The sequence below is a fragment of the Musca domestica genome, unplaced genomic scaffold (genome assembly GCF_030504385.1).
Source record: "Musca domestica strain aabys unplaced genomic scaffold, Musca_domestica.polishedcontigs.V.1.1 1, whole genome shotgun sequence".
Lineage (NCBI taxonomy): Eukaryota > Metazoa > Arthropoda > Insecta > Diptera > Muscidae > Musca > Musca domestica.
The window spans coordinates 31,990,328-32,008,380 of record NW_026712114.1 but is presented as its reverse complement, the minus strand read 5'-3'; the positions used below and the strand labels follow the sequence as shown (position 1 = coordinate 32,008,380).

Below are 18,053 nucleotides of genomic sequence, written 5' to 3'. Positions count from 1 at the left end.
AAAATTAAAAAAAAAATCTTCCCCAGATAGAGAAAAAATAATCCGATTTTGCTCCAACTTTGCAAATCCTAACATTTCCGTCAGTGATAGGTAAGGTGCAAAAATGGATTATATCGGTCCACTCCATCAAATGCTTCCCCCACAAAGGGTCAAAATTTTTAATAATTATAACTGTGATGTAAGAATCCGATTGTCTTAAAATTTCACACATACCAATATTTTAAAAAACCAAGATCTGGTGTTAGGCTGGAATATATCGGTCCACTCCCTCTGTTACCTTCCACACAAAGGTTCAAAACTTTAAATATCCATGAATTTCATAAAACGCGAAATTAACATCCGATTCCATTTAGACTTGGCACCTCTGAATATTTCCATCAACACAGGATATGTTATAAAACCGGTAAAATCGGACCATTCCTTCTGGTACCTCCCCTAGACAGGGTCAAAATTTTGAATATCCACGAAGGTCATAAAACGCGAAATATTCTTTTATTTCACACATCCCATTATTTCTACCAACACAAGTTCTGATGTGAAGATGGGATTTGTTGGTCCACTCCTTCCGGTACACCCCCCACCCCCCACCCCACATATCCATAAAGATCATAAAACGCGAAATTAACATCCGATTCCATTCATATTTGGTACATCTCAATATTTCTGTCAACTCAAGGTCTCTTTTAAAGAAGCTAGAGATCGGACCATTCCTTCTTGTACCGCCACCACATAGGGTTCACAATTTTTAAAAACAAAATGCTCAAAGAAAGCGAAGTAAGCATCTAACTACCTTCAGATTTCAAACATACAAACAGGTTTGCTAACATAAGATCTGTTGTGAAGATGATATATATCTACAAAACCATTCTGGTACCTCATCCACAAAGGGTGACAATTTGCAGTATTTTTATCTCAGCGCAGCGATTTCGCAAGTTATGACAGATAAAAGTACTGAAAATTGTGACCCTTTGTGGATGAGGTACCAGAATGGGTTTGCAGATATATATTATCTTCACAGCAGATTTTCTTTACAACTTGCTATATCTAAATATTTCTCTTAACCAGAAACCGGAGATGAAAATGGAATTTATGATTTCGAAATAAAATTGGATATAAATATTTGATTTTCTTGTAATTTCGCCCATATCAATATTTTTATCTGTATAAGATGAAGTGTGAAAATGCAATACTTGGGTCGACTTCGGTCACTCACATATTTATATCTTATTTATTTAAAAAGGCCCATACGAAATGAACAAATTTGACCCATTCCTTCAGAACCTACTCCATAGAGGGTCACCAGTTTGAATAATCATTACAGAAGTCAAAATATATTTAAATAATCGAACATCGGCATAAAACACATTTATAAACAAAAAAAAATACTTATTTTAAATAAATAACTACAACATTTAACAGTTCTTAATATATTTCACATTTATCTACAGGATTCATATTCGTACCCAAGGGACAATTGAATGCCGTGGCGAACTCTTGCAGATTCGATAGAGGACCTAAGACCCGAAATTTCGACGGTACATGGACGGCATCAATGGTCGAATAATAGGTGGGTTCATATGTCGAACACCATGACTGGCCATAGCTAATGAAGAACAATTGGTCATTGGTGTAATTAAGACCCGCTAAGAGTTCATTTGACTCCACTTGAGGGTCCTGTTTCTTCGCACCCTCATACCATTGCCGGTAGGCAGTGAAGGCAGCACGAATGCCACCATTATCTGAAATATTTTCTGCTTGCAACTGCATCACCGGCAAATGTTTGCCATCTGGCAGAGTGTAGCGATGATATTGTTGAACAAAACAAGAGGTGCGCTTTTGAAACTCCGCCGTGCAGTGCGGCTGCCACCAGTTGTGACTGTTACCCTTGGCATCATATTTGCGCCCGGCATCATCGAAGCCATGCAACATCTCATGGCCTATATATACGCCCAGAGTGCCAAAGTTCAGGGCATTCGGATAGGCCGAAGCATACAGGTGATATTGGTAGACGAAACTGACGGGAATTTTAAGTAAATTTTCAATGGGCGAGTAGGAGGGTACATAGGAGGCAGCATAGCCATCATCATCGGGTTGGGGTGGGGCATATATGGCAGCCCTTGTCAAATTGCTTTTTAGGTTTTGCAGAGCCAAAAGGTTTTCCAAATAGTTGGTGTCGCTCAAATGCAGTTGCGCAAATTCCTGGGTAAAATTATTCGCCTCAAAAGAGAGTATGGTGAAACGCATTGCTTCCAGTTTTTCCAAGGCATATTTACGAGTACTCTCAGCCATCCATTGGAGTTTGGGGGAGAGAAGTTGTTGGCGAAAGGCCGTCTTTAGTTCATGCCACATGAATTCCACCGAGGGTTTCATGTCCTCCGTAATGTATTTACGATAAAACATGTTGTCCAATTGTTTGTAAAAACGCTGCTGGAGTGTGCTGACACACATGATCCTCATCACTTCCAACTCCTCGAAATAGGGCAGCTCCAATGTGGAGTAGTATTTGTAGTAAATATAATTGGCCACCACCGCTTTGGGTGTGCTGCGTATGACCTTCAAAACTGTTTCCAAATATTTCTGATTAACATACAGCTCTGTGGGTACATAGTCCAGGGCCGTCTGTAGCAGATGGGTGACATTGAGGTCTCCCCCATACCTGGCAGAAAGTTCTTCGAGCGGTATAAGATTTATATAGATTTCACTGTTTTGTAAACCCAAATGTTTATCGATTTTTCCTTGGCTAAGTTCAATTTCAAAATCAACAATTTTCTCTGCCACCTCATTGGCCCGATCCTCTTCCAAGCCCAGCATGCTCTGCAAATATAACGAAACTGTCAAGCAATAATCAATTTTATAGTCCGCATATTCTTTGTTGTTATATAAATGGACGGCTGGCACGTCAAATTCCTGTTCCATTATGGCCACACGATTCTGGGAGTTGTCCAGAAAATCGGTCATTGTACCCAGGCGTAAGATAATCGATTCTCCGGTTTTGTAAGCAATCTCAGCAATGGCAGTGGACCAATCAAATTCATTCTCCATCCAATTATCTCCCAACAAGGCTGGCATTTTGCCGAAATTCTTAATAAACTCCCTGCGGCTGGCAACACAAGCATCCTTCTGGGTCATCATATTAATACAGGATCTGTAGAACTGCTTCAATTTTCTATCCACCAAATTATCCGATTTCTCAGCCTCACCCTCACCCTTCTCCACTTCCAATTCATTTCGCAACAAATCATTAAATTTTCCCATCAATGAATTAATGTTTGGCATTGTGGCCGACCCCACATCATTTTCCGTCATCCCAAAATTTCCACAGACAAAGTCGTAAAAATTGTCACACGGATCCGATGACTCATTCAAATAACTTTTCATTTCTTTGGTTTTATTCAAACGCAGTATTTGTTTTAAATCCAATTTCACATCTTCGTTGCTGGTGGTGGTGGCCGTGATGAGGGCCGCATGAGCATAGTTAAAACTCAAAACGAAGGTAAATAAATATTTCCACCAAATTCTCAACATTTGTTTTCCACGTGTAAACCTTTTAATTATTTTCAATTTTTATTTTTAATTGTATTGCTTTTTCTAAACGTCCTTCTCACTTTGCTGTAAATTTTGATACTAAATCTATTGATCTGAAAATCCCAATATCAGCTTGTATTCATTCATTATTATCAGCTGAATTACAGGTAGGCCACAGTAAATGAAACAGCTTAAAAAATATGTTAAAAATCAAAATTAGCCGAGAATTGTGAGAATTTTATAGAAAAAAGCGTGATAGTGTGATTTCTTTAGATTTGGCTGGAAAATCACAAGGGGCTATAGTTAGAGCACTCCAGCATTTAAATGTGAATAAATATTTTGTGCCTCGTACCATCGCTTGTTACCGTGAAATCGGTATCGTAGCCTGACGTCAAGGAAGTGTACGGAAGAAAACAGCTATATCAGCAGATATGATTCGAAAAGTAAAGAAGCGACTTGATCGAAACCCGCGTCGCAGTAGCCGAAAAATGGTTCGTGAGCTGAACAAATCGCAATATTCCATTCGGAAAATATTAAAAAATGAGCTCGGGATAAAGCCATTGAAATTCCAAAAAGTGCAAGAACTTACACCGCAACAGAAAGAAAATTGACTCAAAAGAACTAAAGAGTTGCTTCGCTTGCCCTAAGGTTCACCACCTTCTGCAGTTTATAAACAAACAAAATGATCGTGTTTATTTGCTAAAGAGGTCAGCTGAAAATATGCACCTTCGGTTGGCCACCAGAACTCAAGCGCCAGCCATGGTGATGGTGTGGGCCGCCAAAACAGCCGATGGTCGCTCTCCGCTCGTATTAATCGACCGTGGCATAAGAATAAATGAGAAAATATTCTGGAGGATGTATTAAAGCCTTGGGCACGCAAAAATTTTGGCCGCAGACCTTGGACATTCCAACAGGACTCAGCACCATCGCACTCAGCACCCGCCACCCAAGAATGGTTACAAAATGAGGTTCCTCGCTTCATTTCCAGCGCACAATGGCCACCAAAATCTCCGGATATAAATGGGTTGGACTATTATGTCTGGAGTATTTTGGGAAGCAAGGTTGGCACTAAAAAATTCCAAAGCGTTGATCACCTCAAGCCATCGCGTCGCCGGGAATGGACCAAGATACCGCAGAGCAACATTCGGACAGCATGTGACGGTTTCATTGACCATTTGAAGGCCATAATTAGTGCCAAAGGTGACCAATTCGAACTATTCTAAAATTTGATTCTATTTCCGACATTTTTTGCTTTCATTCATGCTTATTTCGCGTTTTATGAGCGTTTTGTATTTCAAAATTTTGAACCCTTTGTGGGGAAAGTATCAGAAAGAATTCGCCGATGTATCCCATTTTCATAGCAGTAAAAATAATGGTGTATGAAATTGGAAGAGAACCGAATGCTTATTTCGGATTTTATGATCTTATTGGTTACTAAAAGTTTTGACAGAGCCGGGAATGGGTCAAAATACAGCAGAGCAACATTCGGGCAGCGTGTGACGGTTTCATTGACCCTTTGAAGGCCATAATTCGTGCCAAAGGTGACCAATTCGAACTATTCTAAGATTTGATTTTATTTCCGACATTTTTTGCTTTCATTCATGCTTATTTCGTGTTTTATGAGCGTTTTGTATTTCAAAATTTTGAACCCTTTGTGGGGGAAGTATCAGAAAGAATTCGACGATGTATCCCATTTTCATAGCAGTAAAAATAATGGTGTATGAAATTTGAAGAGAACCGGATGCTTATTTCGGATTTTATAAAATTTTTGGTTACTAAAAATTTTGACAGATCTTGTGTTGATAAAAAATGTTGGGATATGCGAAGTTTGAATGGAATCGGGTATTAATTTTGCGTTTTATCAGCTTCATAGATATTCAAAAGGGAGTGACCCGATATATTCCATCTTCACACCAGATCGTGGGTTAAAAAAAATTTTGATGTGGGTAATTTGAAGACAATCCGAATCTTACATCATATTTTATAAGTGTTATAATTATTTAAAATATTGTGGCTGAGGTACTTGATGGAGTGGACCGACATTGTCTATTTTCGCACCTTACCTAGAATTGATGTTGGGATTTGCAAAGTTGGAGCAAAATCGTAAAATCGCCAAATCTTTCTGTGCAGTAAAATATTTTCTCTGAAAATTTCCAATTTTTTTGGGGAAGGTACCAGAGGAAGTTGGCCGATATTGCTCATCTCCGAACTCGATCTAAGTTTTACCATAATACTATGATGTACCAAGTTTGGATCAAACCGGATACTCCCTACGGGCGCACCAGCCAGACAGAGTGACGGACGGACATCCCTAGATCGACTCCAAATGTCCTAAAACGAATTTGGTCCAAAGAGAGCTAGGGTCTAAAACCGTTATTTTGATAAGACACGTTTTGGAGGAATCAAATGATATATACCTTCTCTAGCCATTCGGCTGAGGGTTTAAAAAATCGTAAAAAGAGGGCTAATTTCGGTTTGTAGAAAAATAAATCAGATATGTTGCCAATTTTTATGGACCTTTCATGGAGCAGATCTTTTGGTTTCTCGGGAAGATGAAACTCTCCCAGCAAATTCTATGTTAAGGTGAAGGTACTGAGGCAGTAAAGCAAAACACCATTATTTAATGGCCCATTCTATAATCTCATTAAAAGACGAAAAGTATTAAAGATAGAGCTTAGAAAAATTGTTGAAATACTTAATTATGGAAATTGTGTTTTTTTAAATGAATATATATAAGTGGCTCCTACCTCGAACTAAAAAAATTAAAAAAAAAATAAAATCCATTAAAAATTCTTTTAATATCTTTAAAATATCTAATAAAGGAAGGTGCCAATATATGGGGGGATATACGATATTGTGGACCTATAAAGACAAATCCATGTCTGCGTGTAAAGTACTTACAAGGAACTCCTTGTGTGGATTTTCAGACAATTCCGATGAAAAATGTGGGTGGGTACTTTTTTGGTGGAGGGTATAAAAATTTGTCCATTAGAGAATCAATTAAAATTCTTCATATACGTTTTAGTTATTTAACTTAAGGAGAGTCCACTGTGTATAGAAAGTTTGCAAACTACGCTTAATACTGATAAGTTATTATTATTATTATTATTATTTATTTTTTTTTTTTTGAGATTTTGAACCCCTCCCGAAAAAAGCACACTCACACACACACAAAACTGATGCTAAAAATATTATTTCTTTTCGAAATCATTAATTGTTGTTTATTGACTTCTTGTGTCAATAACAATTTCTTATCAAAATTCGTGAACCTATTCCTACGCAAATTATTGTACGCTCATACATACATACATGCGGATTATATAATCGATTTTAATCAGCATATTGTCACTTTTTATTTTGTAATATAATGTGTGTTTGTTGTAATTATTGTATCGCAAAAGTTGGGGAAAGTCCAGTAATTATTTACGTAGCCTTGAAATTGTAAGCCTGCTTGCACTCCCGTTAATAATCTGAGGCATTTTCTGCAGAAATGATAAAGAGGTACAAACATAGTAGTTATAATAGGCTTTATCAACCCCCCACAAGCTATGTCCCTGTATCAGTTCACGGAGTTTAAGAAATATTTATTTTTTTTCGTTTTTTTTTTTCACAAGAGTGTATACAGGTTGTGCAATACCCCTTCCAAACAAATGATGAGAAAATAATAGCAATGAAATTAAAATTATTATTTAATTTATTATTATTTATTTATTTAAGTTGTTAATACTAACATATTCACGTCAATGATAAATGGAGAGTGCGATATAAAATTAAAAAAAAAGATTTTTTTTTTTTGTAAAATCGGTGTCTATTTAGAATTAACTTGTCTTCCCAGCCCTGGTTTCATTAAATCTACTCTTAACAAGCATAATTAACCTCTAAAAACAATGTATTCTGTTGGACATATGCCGCTGCTGGCCTAAGCAAAATTTAATCTTCATTATGTTAGGTTATAATAAGCATCGAAAACTACCTTATCGATTTAATTTTACAAAATATGTACACTGTACTACAATACAAAAGCTGAATTTTCGATGAATGATGGCCGAAAGGATAACTTGAGAGTTCTCTGAGATAAAATGACTTGAAAAGTCGAGAATGAACTGTCTCTTCTCATCAAGGTCTTCTCAAATGAGGTCATAAGTTCTTCTAATACAGTGTTGCCCATATTCGACGGACCTTTGGGCACATTCCAATCGACGAGGCTTGTCCGCAGGCAACATTCTTTGCGTCAATTGAATTTTGTACGGGAACAAATGCAAATCAATGCGAATAATCCGTTGTAAAGTGGACCGAGCCATGTCCAACTGCTGAGAACGGCGTTTTTGGTATGTTCTTGGGGACCTCTCAACACTGGCTCGTACGGCAGCGATATTCTCGGCCGATCGCCTTGGTTGACTTTTTTATAATGTAAAGAGCCTTACCAGTCGAAAATTTTTCGTATAAACGCTTAACGGTGTTCTTAGAAGGCGCACTTCTCACATTTTTTAATGTTTTAAAAGCACGTTGAGTTTTCACAATTGAGTTCTAGTAAATTTCAACTATTTCAGAGCGCTCGCGTGGCGTGTTTTGGTTCATGGTAAAAATCTGCTTGGACTGACGCTTCAAACGCGGTATGTCATTAAGCGATGTGACATCTTTGTCAAAAGTTATGGCGTTGCCAGATGGGTCCGTCGAATATGGGCAACCCTGTAAATGACGCTTAGCACCTTCAGAAGATGCCAAGATTTTTTCTTCTAAAACATTTTTAAAGAAGAGGCTGTGCTCTTCTCACAAAAGAGGTTGAGCTCTTTTCACAAAATAAACGAAGCACTTCTTACAAACGAGGCTGAGCCCTTTTCATGAAGGCGGTTGAGCTCTTCTCACAAAAAAGGCTTGGATGTCTCGCAGCAGAGCCAAGCCTCCCATCAAAGAGGCTCAGCTCTTCTCATAGAAGAGGCTCAGCTTTTTTCAGCCGAGGTTGATGTCTTGACTTAGAAGATACTGTGCTCTTCTCACAGAAGAGGCGAAGCCCTTCTCAGAGAAGGGACTCATAGGAGAAGCCTCTTGGGCTCTTCTCATAGAAGAGGCTGAGCTCTTCTCATAAAAGAGTCTGAACTCTTCTCATAGAAGAAGCTGAGCTCTTCTCATTGAAGAGGATGAGCTCTTATCTTAGAAGAGCCTGAGCTTTTCTCTTTGAAGAGGTTGAGCTCTTCTCATAGAGGTGGCAGAACTCTTCTCCTAAAAAAATGCTCAGCTCTTCACATAGAGGAGGAGCTCTTCTCATAGAAATGGTTGAGATCTTCTCATAGAAGAGTCTAAGGTCTTCTCATAGAAGAGTCTGAAGACTTCTCATAGAAGAGTCTGAACTCTTCTCATAGAAGAAGCTGAGCTCTTCCCATTGAAGAGGCTGAGCTCTTATCTTAGAGGAGGCTGAGCTTTTCTCTTAGAAGAGGTTGAGCTCTTCTCATAGAGGTGGCAGAACTCTTCTCCTAAAAAATGATCAGCTCTTCACATAGAGGAGGAGCTCTTCTCATAGAAAAGGTTGAGATCTTCTCATAGAAGAGTCTAAGGTCTTCTCATAGAAGAGTCTGAACTCTTCTCATAGAAGAGTCTGAACTCTTCTCATAGAAGAGTGTGAGCTCGTTTCACAGAAGAGGAAGAGCCCTTCTCCGAGAAGGGGCTGAGCTCTTATCATAGAAGAAATTGAGCTTTTCTTCCAGAAGAGGCAGAACTCTTCTCCTAGAAGAGACTCTTCTCGTAAAAGCTCTCATCGGTAAAAAATCTTAGGTCCTGTCACGAAATAGGTAGAGATCTTTTTACATTAAAGGTTGAGCTCTTCTCCCTCAAGACCATTGGGTCTTCCCATTATCGTAGGTCATTAGGTCTTCCCATAAAAGGTATTAAACTCTTTTCAGAAAAGACTTTCAAAAGAAGACCAACAACAACAATCAACATAAAAAGCCTGGCCTTTTCTCAAGTCACCTCTGAGTTATTCTCATAGAAGACTTTTAGATCTTCTCATAAAAGACCTTGACGTCTTCTTAAAGCAAACCATGAGGTCTTCAGGTCTTCTCATAGAAGGCTTTGAAATCTTGAAGTCTTCTTCTTCTAGAAGCCTTTTGCCGTTTTTATAAAAGACGTTTTAGTCACTTTATAGCAATTCGTATTCTCCTCAACATTTTTGTCGTTCAGTGCTATCTGATGAGACCTCCAGGGCAGATGCAAAATTTCCATTTCAAAACATCTGAATTTAAAACAAACAAAACGAATAATCTTATGTAAATTTCGTATCACCACTTTATGCCGAACAAACAAATGACAGTCAATCAAATTAAAGCTAAACTTTCGGGTCACTGAAATATCGGACAAGGTCTTGCAATGGTGAATAAAAAAATCTACCAAAGTGCAGTTCTAATCAGCTGATAAAGATGTGTTCTCACAGAATCCATTTGCGAGTGGAATTCAGTTAAGAATTTCATTTCAAGCTAAACAGATTAGAAAAGCGCAATGGAGATTCGTTTTATTTCGCCCTACTTATTGCTGATCCTTTGTGTGTGGCGAATACACAGCTCCCCGGTTATCAAAGATGCTGCTGAGAGACAAGCAAAAGTTGAGGAATTACAAAAGTATTTCAATAAGTCCGTGGATCCCTGTGAGGATTTCTACGATTATGTTTGTGGTAATTATGCCACCTACCATCCGGCCACTTTGGATGAGCCGGGTACTGGGATGCTGGAAACGCTGCAAAGTAGATTGGACGAGAAAATTAAAACGATTCTTGAAAGTGACAATAAAGATGAGAACGATGCTGATAAGAAAGTTAAGCGATTCTATCGGTCGTGTTTGCAGGTTGCTGATTTGAAAGATAAATACCCTGCAAAGCTGAAGGAGATCATTAAAGAATTTGGTGAAATGCCCGCGTTGGTGGGTGAGGACAAGTGGAAGGAGTCGGACTTCGATTGGCTTGAGGTGGTGGCTAAAATTGTCCACCAATATGGCTTGTCAATTTTGGTGAAATTTGAATTCTCCACAGATTTTGTGAACAATACCCTGAACCGTATGTATGTTTCGGAACAGGATTTCGATTTGCCACGCGAGTTGTATGTGGGAGAAAAGGGGGATGTGATTGCTGAGCGAATGCCTCCGGCTTATGCTGGCAGATTAAGTGAATTTCTGGGCATAGAGGAGGATGTGGCTTTAAAAACGGCAACGGAATTTTTGAAATTTGAAAGGTCCTTGGCCCAGGCCATGTTTGATCAACACGCTGGAGATAAGTTGAGTGAGACGTATGTTTTGCATAGCTTGGATGAGGCCCAGGAGAAATTTGCCCCTCAATTTGATGTGAAACGTTTTGTCGAATTGGCCGTGGGCACATTGCCGAATTTGAAAATCTACACCGACGATGACTATTTGGCCAATATGTTTGAGGCTATAAAGACCACACCGCCCAAGGTCTTGGCCAATTATATTTTCTATCGCCTGGCCAATGGCTTCATTATGGACATACCAGAAACCAAAGAGGAACTGGAAGAGACCTGTCTGACACGCATGAAAAAATATTTTTATAAAAATTTCGACAACATGGTCTATCGCAAATACAACAGCCGGGAAACGGAGCAGGGCGTGCAGGACATGTGGTCCCACATCAAGGCCGCATTCCAGAAACAGTTACAGTCTTCTCATTTGAATTGGTTGTCGGAGGAAACTCGGCAATATGCCTTGGAGAAGTTGAAGAGAATGCGATTGGATATTATCTCCTTCAAGGATACCAATTTCTCTGAAATTATGGATCCTTTGGACTTCAAGGCCGAGGATTATTTGGGTAATCTCCAGAAAATCTTATCGGCCCAAGCTATCTATGATCGTAGGCATTTGGGCGAGATGGCTAGAGAAAACGATTATGGGGAGACGCTTTCCACCACACCGTCCTATATTTATGTGGAAAATGCCATCAAGGTTCCCGTGGCCATGCTGCAACCCAGCTACGCCTGGTCAGCCTCATTTCCGAATGCCTTTAATTTTGGTGTCCTGGGCTCGCTACTCTCCCACGAACTTATTCATGGCTTTGATGGCGAAGGTCGAACCTTTGATGCAATTGGCAATCATCGCAAATGGTGGGATGAGAATTCCAATAAGCTGTTCAAAAAACGTTCCGAATGTTTGATTCATCAGTACAAGGATTTCGTTTATGGCGGACAGAATTTATCGGAAATGCCAAATCAAGATGAAAACATAGCCGATAATAGTGGGGTTCGATTGGCCTACAACGCCTATTTGAATTGGTACGACAATACTGCCGAAGGGGATAAAAAATTAGAGAATTTCTCTGGGATGGATTTCAATTATCGCCAGCTATTCTTTACTAGTTATGGTTATCTTTGGTGTTCGGATTTCTATTCAAAACTTCGCACCACGCTGATGGCTATCGATATCCATGTTCCGGATAAGTTTAGAGTTCTTGGGCCCCTATCGAATTTCGAGGAGTTTGCCAAGGAATTTAATTGTCCTGTGGGTAGTAAAATGAATCCGGCAAAGAAATGTGAAATTTATTGAAAAAAAAAAACTGTTTTTGTGATAACATTTTTTGAAGAGAAAATAAAGAAATATAAAGATTTCGTTTTTAAATTAAAAACGTGGATTTGAAGGACTATCAGGCCATAAAACTTGGATTTACAAAAAATATTTAAAGGATTGTGGGACCTGAAAACATGGATTTTTTAAACAAATTATTTAAGGAGCTATCAGACCTGAAAATGTGGATTTTTTAAAAAAAATTTTTCAGTCCGGAAAACGCAGATTTTTTAAACAAATTATTTAAAAGATTATTAGTGCTGAAACGTAGATTTTTTAAACAAATTATTTAAAGGACAAACAGTCCCGAAAACGTGGATTTTTTAAAAAATATTTAAAGGACTAACAGTCCCGAAAACGTGAATTTTTTACGCAAATTATTTAAAGGACTAACAGTCCCACAAATTATTTGAAGGACTAACAGCCCCGAAAACGTGGATTTTTTAAACAAGTTATTTAAAGGTGGATTTCTTTAACAAATTATTTAAGCCTAACAGTCCTGAAAATGTGGATTTTTTAAACAAATTATTTAAAGGTGGATTTCTTTAACAAATTACTTAAAGGACTAACAGTCCAGAAAACGTGGATTTTTTAAACAAATTATTTAAAGAACTAACAGTCCCGAAACGTGGATTTTTTAAACAAATTATTTAAAGGACTAATAGTCCCGAAAACGTGGATTTTTTAAACAAATTATTTAAAGGCCTATCGGTCCCGAAAACATGGATTTTTTAAACAAATTATTTAAAGGCCTATCGGTCCCGAAAACGTGATTTTTTTAAACAAATTATTTTAAGGCCTATCGGTCCCGAAAACGTGGATTTTTTAAACAAATTATTTAAAGGCCTATCGGTCCCGAAAACGTGGATTTTTTTAAACAAATTATTTAAAGGCCTATCGGTCCCGAAAACGTGGATTTTTTAAATAAAATTATTTAAAGGCCTATCGGTTCCGGAAATGTGGATTTTTTAAACAAATTATTTAAAGGCCTATCGGTCCCGAAAACGTGATTTTTTTAAACAAATTATTTAAAGGCCTATCAGTCCCGAAAACGTGGATTTTTTAAACAAATTATTTAAAGGCCTATCGGTCCCGAAAACGTGGAATTTTTAAACAAATTATTTTAAGGCCTATCGGTCCCGAAAACGTGGATTTTTTAAACAAATTATTTAAAGGCCTATCGGTCCCGAAAACGTGGATTTTTTTTCAACAAATTATTTAAAGGCCTATCGGTCCCGATAACGTGGAATTTTTAAAAAAAATATTTAAAGGCCTATCGGTCCCGAAAACGTGGATTTTTTTTCAACAAATTATTTAAAGGCCTATCGGTCCCGATAACGTGGATTTTTTAAACAAATTATTTAAAGGCCTATCGGTACCGAAAATGTGGATTTTTTTAAACAAATTATTTAAAGGCCTAACAGTCCCGAAAAGTTGGATTTCTTCAACAAATTATTTAACGGACTAACAGTCCCGAAAACGTGGATTTTTTAACAAATTATTTAAAGGATTAACAGTCCCGAAAACGTGGATTTTTTAAACAAGTTACTTAAAGGACTAATAGTCCCGAAAAGATTGATTTTTAAACAAATTATTTAAAGGACTAACAGTCCCGAAAACGTGAATTTTCTAAACAAATTATTTAAAGGACTGACACTCCCGAAAAGGTGGATTTCTTTAACAAATTATTTAAAGGACTATCAGTCCTGAAAACGTGGATTTTTGAAACAAATTATTTAAATGCCTATCGGTCCCGAAAACGTGGATTTTTTAAACAAATTATTTAAATGCCTATCGGTCCCGAAAAAGTGGATTTTTTAAACAAATTATTTAAAGGCCTATCGGTCCCGAAAACGTGGATTTTTAAACAAATTATTTAAAGGATTATCAGTCCTGAAAACGTGGATTTTTAAACAAATTATTTAAAGGATTATCAGTCCTGAAAACGTGGATTTTTAAACAAATTATTTAAAGGACTATAAGTCGTAGATTTTTTAAAGAAATTATTTAAAGGCCTATCGGTCCCGAAAACGTGGATTTTTTAAACAAATTATTTAAAGGCATATCGGTCCCGAAAACGTGGATTTTTTTAAACAAATATTTAATGGCATATCGCTCCCAAAAACGTGGATTTTTTCAAACAAATATTTAAAGGCATATCGCTCCCGAAAACGTGGATTTTTAAACAAATTATTTAAAGGCCTATAGGTCCCGAAAACGTGGATTTTTAAACAAATTACATAAAGGACTGTCAGTCCTGAAAACGTGGATTTTTTAAACAAATTATTAAAAGGACTATCAGTCCTGAATACGTGGATTTTTCAAACAAATTATTAAAAGGACCATCAGTCCTGAAAACGTAGATTTTTTAAACAAATTATTTAAAGGCCTATCAGTCCCGAAAACGTGGATTTTTTTAAACAAATTATTTAAAGGCCTATCGGTCCCGAAAACGTGGATTTTTTTAAACAAATTATTTAAAGGACTACCAGTCCCGAAAACGTGAATTTTTTTAAACAAATTATTTAAAGGACTACCAGTCCCGAAAACGTGAATTTTTTTAAACAAATTATTTAGAGGACTCTATTTTTATAAAAAAATATAAATATATTTTTTATTAAATTTAAAAAATTTTTAATACTCCAAAAAATATTCCACAAGATCCTTGTCTTGGCAAATCCTTAAATTTTCATTGGGTTATCAATGTTCGTTTTTTCCTCGCTTTTCTCTCCATTTCTACTTGCAATCTTATCTATTGATTTGAATCATTTGAAATGACAGCAGTTTTGCGAATATCTTTACATTTGATTGCACACACCACCAACCAGAAGACAACCCGTAGGGGAAGAGGCAGGAAGTGGAGAACTCACTCAGTAGAATGTTCTTTTTGGGAAAACTGTTACTTAAATTTAAATGATACTTGTTATCATTAAGTGGGTGTTGGTACTTTCATTCTTAATCTTGAAGTGGTTGTACAGACGCTATTCATGAAATGAATAGAAGACAAGAAAACTTAAAGCTCTTAAATTTTGGCTCTTAAATTAATAGGTAATAAAAGTGTGGCTAAAAAACGCATTTTGGTGTTATTTTATTATAATTGTAGGCCCCTTGATATCCTTATATCCATTTTCGAAGTTCCCCTTTCTACGGGATACCAATATGGTCCATATTGCAAGATGACTTAATTTAGTGCAAGATATTCTTATGTTTTGAAGAAATATATAAAATCATGGACCAAATGTTCTAACTACAGGGTGAAATGAAAAAAATGCAACCAACTTCAGACTGCTGTCATTTCGAAGCCACTCGTCCGACAGCTGTTACAATTATTATAATTTTGTGCCTCGTACCATCGCTCGTTACCGTGATACTGGTAGCGTAGCCCGACGTCAAGGAAGTGGACGGAAGAAAAGAGCAACACCAGCAGAAATGGTTCGAAAAGTAAAGAAGCGACTTGATCGAAACCCGCGTCGTAGTGACGGAAATATGGCTCGTGAGATGAAGATATCGCAATATTCCATTCGAAGAATATTGAAAAATGAGCTCGGGGTAAAGCCATTGAAATTCCGAAAAGTGCAAGAACTTACACCGCAACAGAAAGAAAATAGACTCAAAAGAGCCAAAGGTGACCAATTCGAACAAATCTAAACTTATCCTAAAATTTGATGCTATTTCCGACATTTCTTGCTTGCATTTAAAAAAATGTAAAAATTAAGGAGTTTGACTTTGTTGCAGTTTATTTTTATCTCACCCTGTATGTTCCATGTTCCATATAACATTAATTCCGTGGCAGATTTTCTATGTTTTGAAGAAATATATTAAATCTTTTTCATAGGTCAAATGTTCTAACTATAGCAGATATTTCAAAAGTTCTGCATATTATTTCTGTCTATAAAAGAGCCGTGGTAATTATTCAACATAGAAGACCACCCACAGGACCTCTAAATAAAAAAGGCAGACTTCTTAATTTTTTCCCACGCCTTATCATTTTGACAGATGTTTCTCTTGTGTTCATCAGGGGGACTGAACTCTCTCCAAAAAACCCAAAGCGTATACATTATGTCATTAATTATACGTCACTAGACACCAAATAAGTAAAAACCCGTTTCTCCACATAGCATCGAAATATCGACTGCCATAAAATATGAAATCCACACCACCAGAACGCAAAACCCCAAATCACAAAAAATGAACACAAAACCAAATTTTAATGAATTGAAAATAAAGCCCGCATGCTTTTGTAATCAAAACCGCAGAACCAACTATTTAAATGGCATTGATATCACAATTAATTACTGGTAAAATATTTCGTGTAGGCTGGATGGCCAGCTAGCCAGCCGCCCTTCCCTCTGACCGCTACACTTGTGTAATTATAAATTGAATTATAATCAATTATCGACGACAATGTCAGAGGCATACAATATGGGTCGTAACCTGCAATTATATTTTGGTTAAGTCAATTTTCTGCTAACAATTTGTAATGGAGAAGGAGAAAGGGAAGAAGGTTACTAATACCCCCATTTTGTGGCAGACATTTTGGTAATTGCCGTTGTGATATTTTCTTTTCCTTCCCCACCACCTTCGTTTTCGTTATTTAGTTTCTGGTCTTGATTTTCTTTATTTATGGTTATTTCTATTATACTTCAGTTTGTTTATTTGATATTTGCTTATATTATTGTTTGCTATTATTTTGGTCCAGTATTTTATTATTATTTTTTTTTTTTTTGCGTCACATCAATTACCTTGCCATCGGCAAATATTGTGGTGGTCAACACATAAAAGGCTACACAGAGAGGGATATTTTGTTTGGTAGAATCTAGGAATATGGATGATTCTTTAAGCTTCTCTATGAATCTCTTCAATGTCTTCTATTAAGACCTTTTAAGGACTTTAATGAAGACTTCTTCGGGGTATTTTATGCAGACCACTTCAGGGACATTTATAAAGATTTCTGCAAGGTCTTTTAAGAAAAAGGTCTTCTGCAAAAGGCTCTTCAAAATTTTCTATGAAGACTACTAAGAGGACCTATTCTAAGCTTTCCATGAAAATCTCTCAAAGGTCTCTTATGAAGACCACTACAAAGTCTTATTTTATGATAACCTATTCTAGGTCAATTATGAAGATCCGTTTTAAAGACTTCTATGAAGATCTTTTCAGATCATTTTCAAGGTATTCATAAAGAGTTATTTAAGTTATTCTATGAATACATCTTCAAAGTAGTATATGATGACCAATTAAGGTCTTAAGAAATATTCAAAGTCTTTAATGAAAAACTATTTAAGGTCTTCCTTGAAGACCTTATCTACGTCATTTGAAGAATTCTTCGAGGTCTTTTATTGTCCAGATCATGGTCAGATCTTTAAGTCCTTTAATAAAGTCCACTTCACAGCATTTTAGAACAAACTCTTTAGGTATTAATGAAGGCCTCTACAAGATATTCTATTAAGTCCTCATTAAGAACTTTTATGAAGATATCTTCAAGTTTTTTAAGATACACTCTTCACTTTTATGAAAAACTATTCAAAAGGAAACTTACTCAAGGTCTTTTATAAGACCTATTCAAGGTAGGTTATTAGATCTATTCAAGGTCTTCTATAAAGACCTAGGTTTATAAATATCTCATTAAGGTCTTTCAAGAATAGCTTTTCAAGTCTTCTTAGAAGAGGTATTCAAGGTATTTCAAGAAGACCTCTTCAAAGACTTCTTCTATGTAAAATTTGTGTTTTTTTAAAGACATTTCAAGGTCTTCCGTGAAGAACTCTTCAACTTCACGGGGTATGTCATTATTAAAAATCAGAATTTGTACGGTTTTTTTAGGGTAGACTCCCATAATTCTCTCGGGAAAGTCCTTTGAATTATTTATTTAAAAAATCCACGTTTTCAGGTTTATAGGCCTTTAAATATTTTGTTTAAAAAATCGACGTTTTCAGGTCTATTAGTCTAATAGTTCTTTATATAATTTGTTTAAAAAAATC

At 36.6% G+C, this 18,053-nt stretch overlaps 3 protein-coding genes across 3 annotated transcripts in view; 1 reads left to right on the top strand and 2 right to left on the bottom strand.

Annotated features, from left to right (window-relative positions):
- Positions 1-18,053, bottom strand: part of LOC101900656 (mucin-5AC) — a 275,856-nt gene that overhangs the window by 237,034 nt on the left and 20,769 nt on the right. The gene's annotated exons all lie outside the window — the stretch shown is intronic.
- LOC101893548 (endothelin-converting enzyme homolog) lies at positions 1,304-3,614 on the bottom strand. The gene has a single exon (XM_005189524.4). It carries the CDS (start codon positions 3,523-3,525, stop codon positions 1,423-1,425), a length of 2,103 nt encoding a protein of 700 aa, XP_005189581.3. The 5' UTR covers positions 3,526-3,614; the 3' UTR covers positions 1,304-1,422.
- LOC101890832 (neprilysin-4) lies at positions 9,964-12,139 on the top strand. Its single transcript, XM_005183388.4, has one exon. It carries the CDS (start codon positions 10,015-10,017, stop codon positions 12,058-12,060), a length of 2,046 nt encoding a protein of 681 aa, XP_005183445.2. The 5' UTR covers positions 9,964-10,014; the 3' UTR covers positions 12,061-12,139.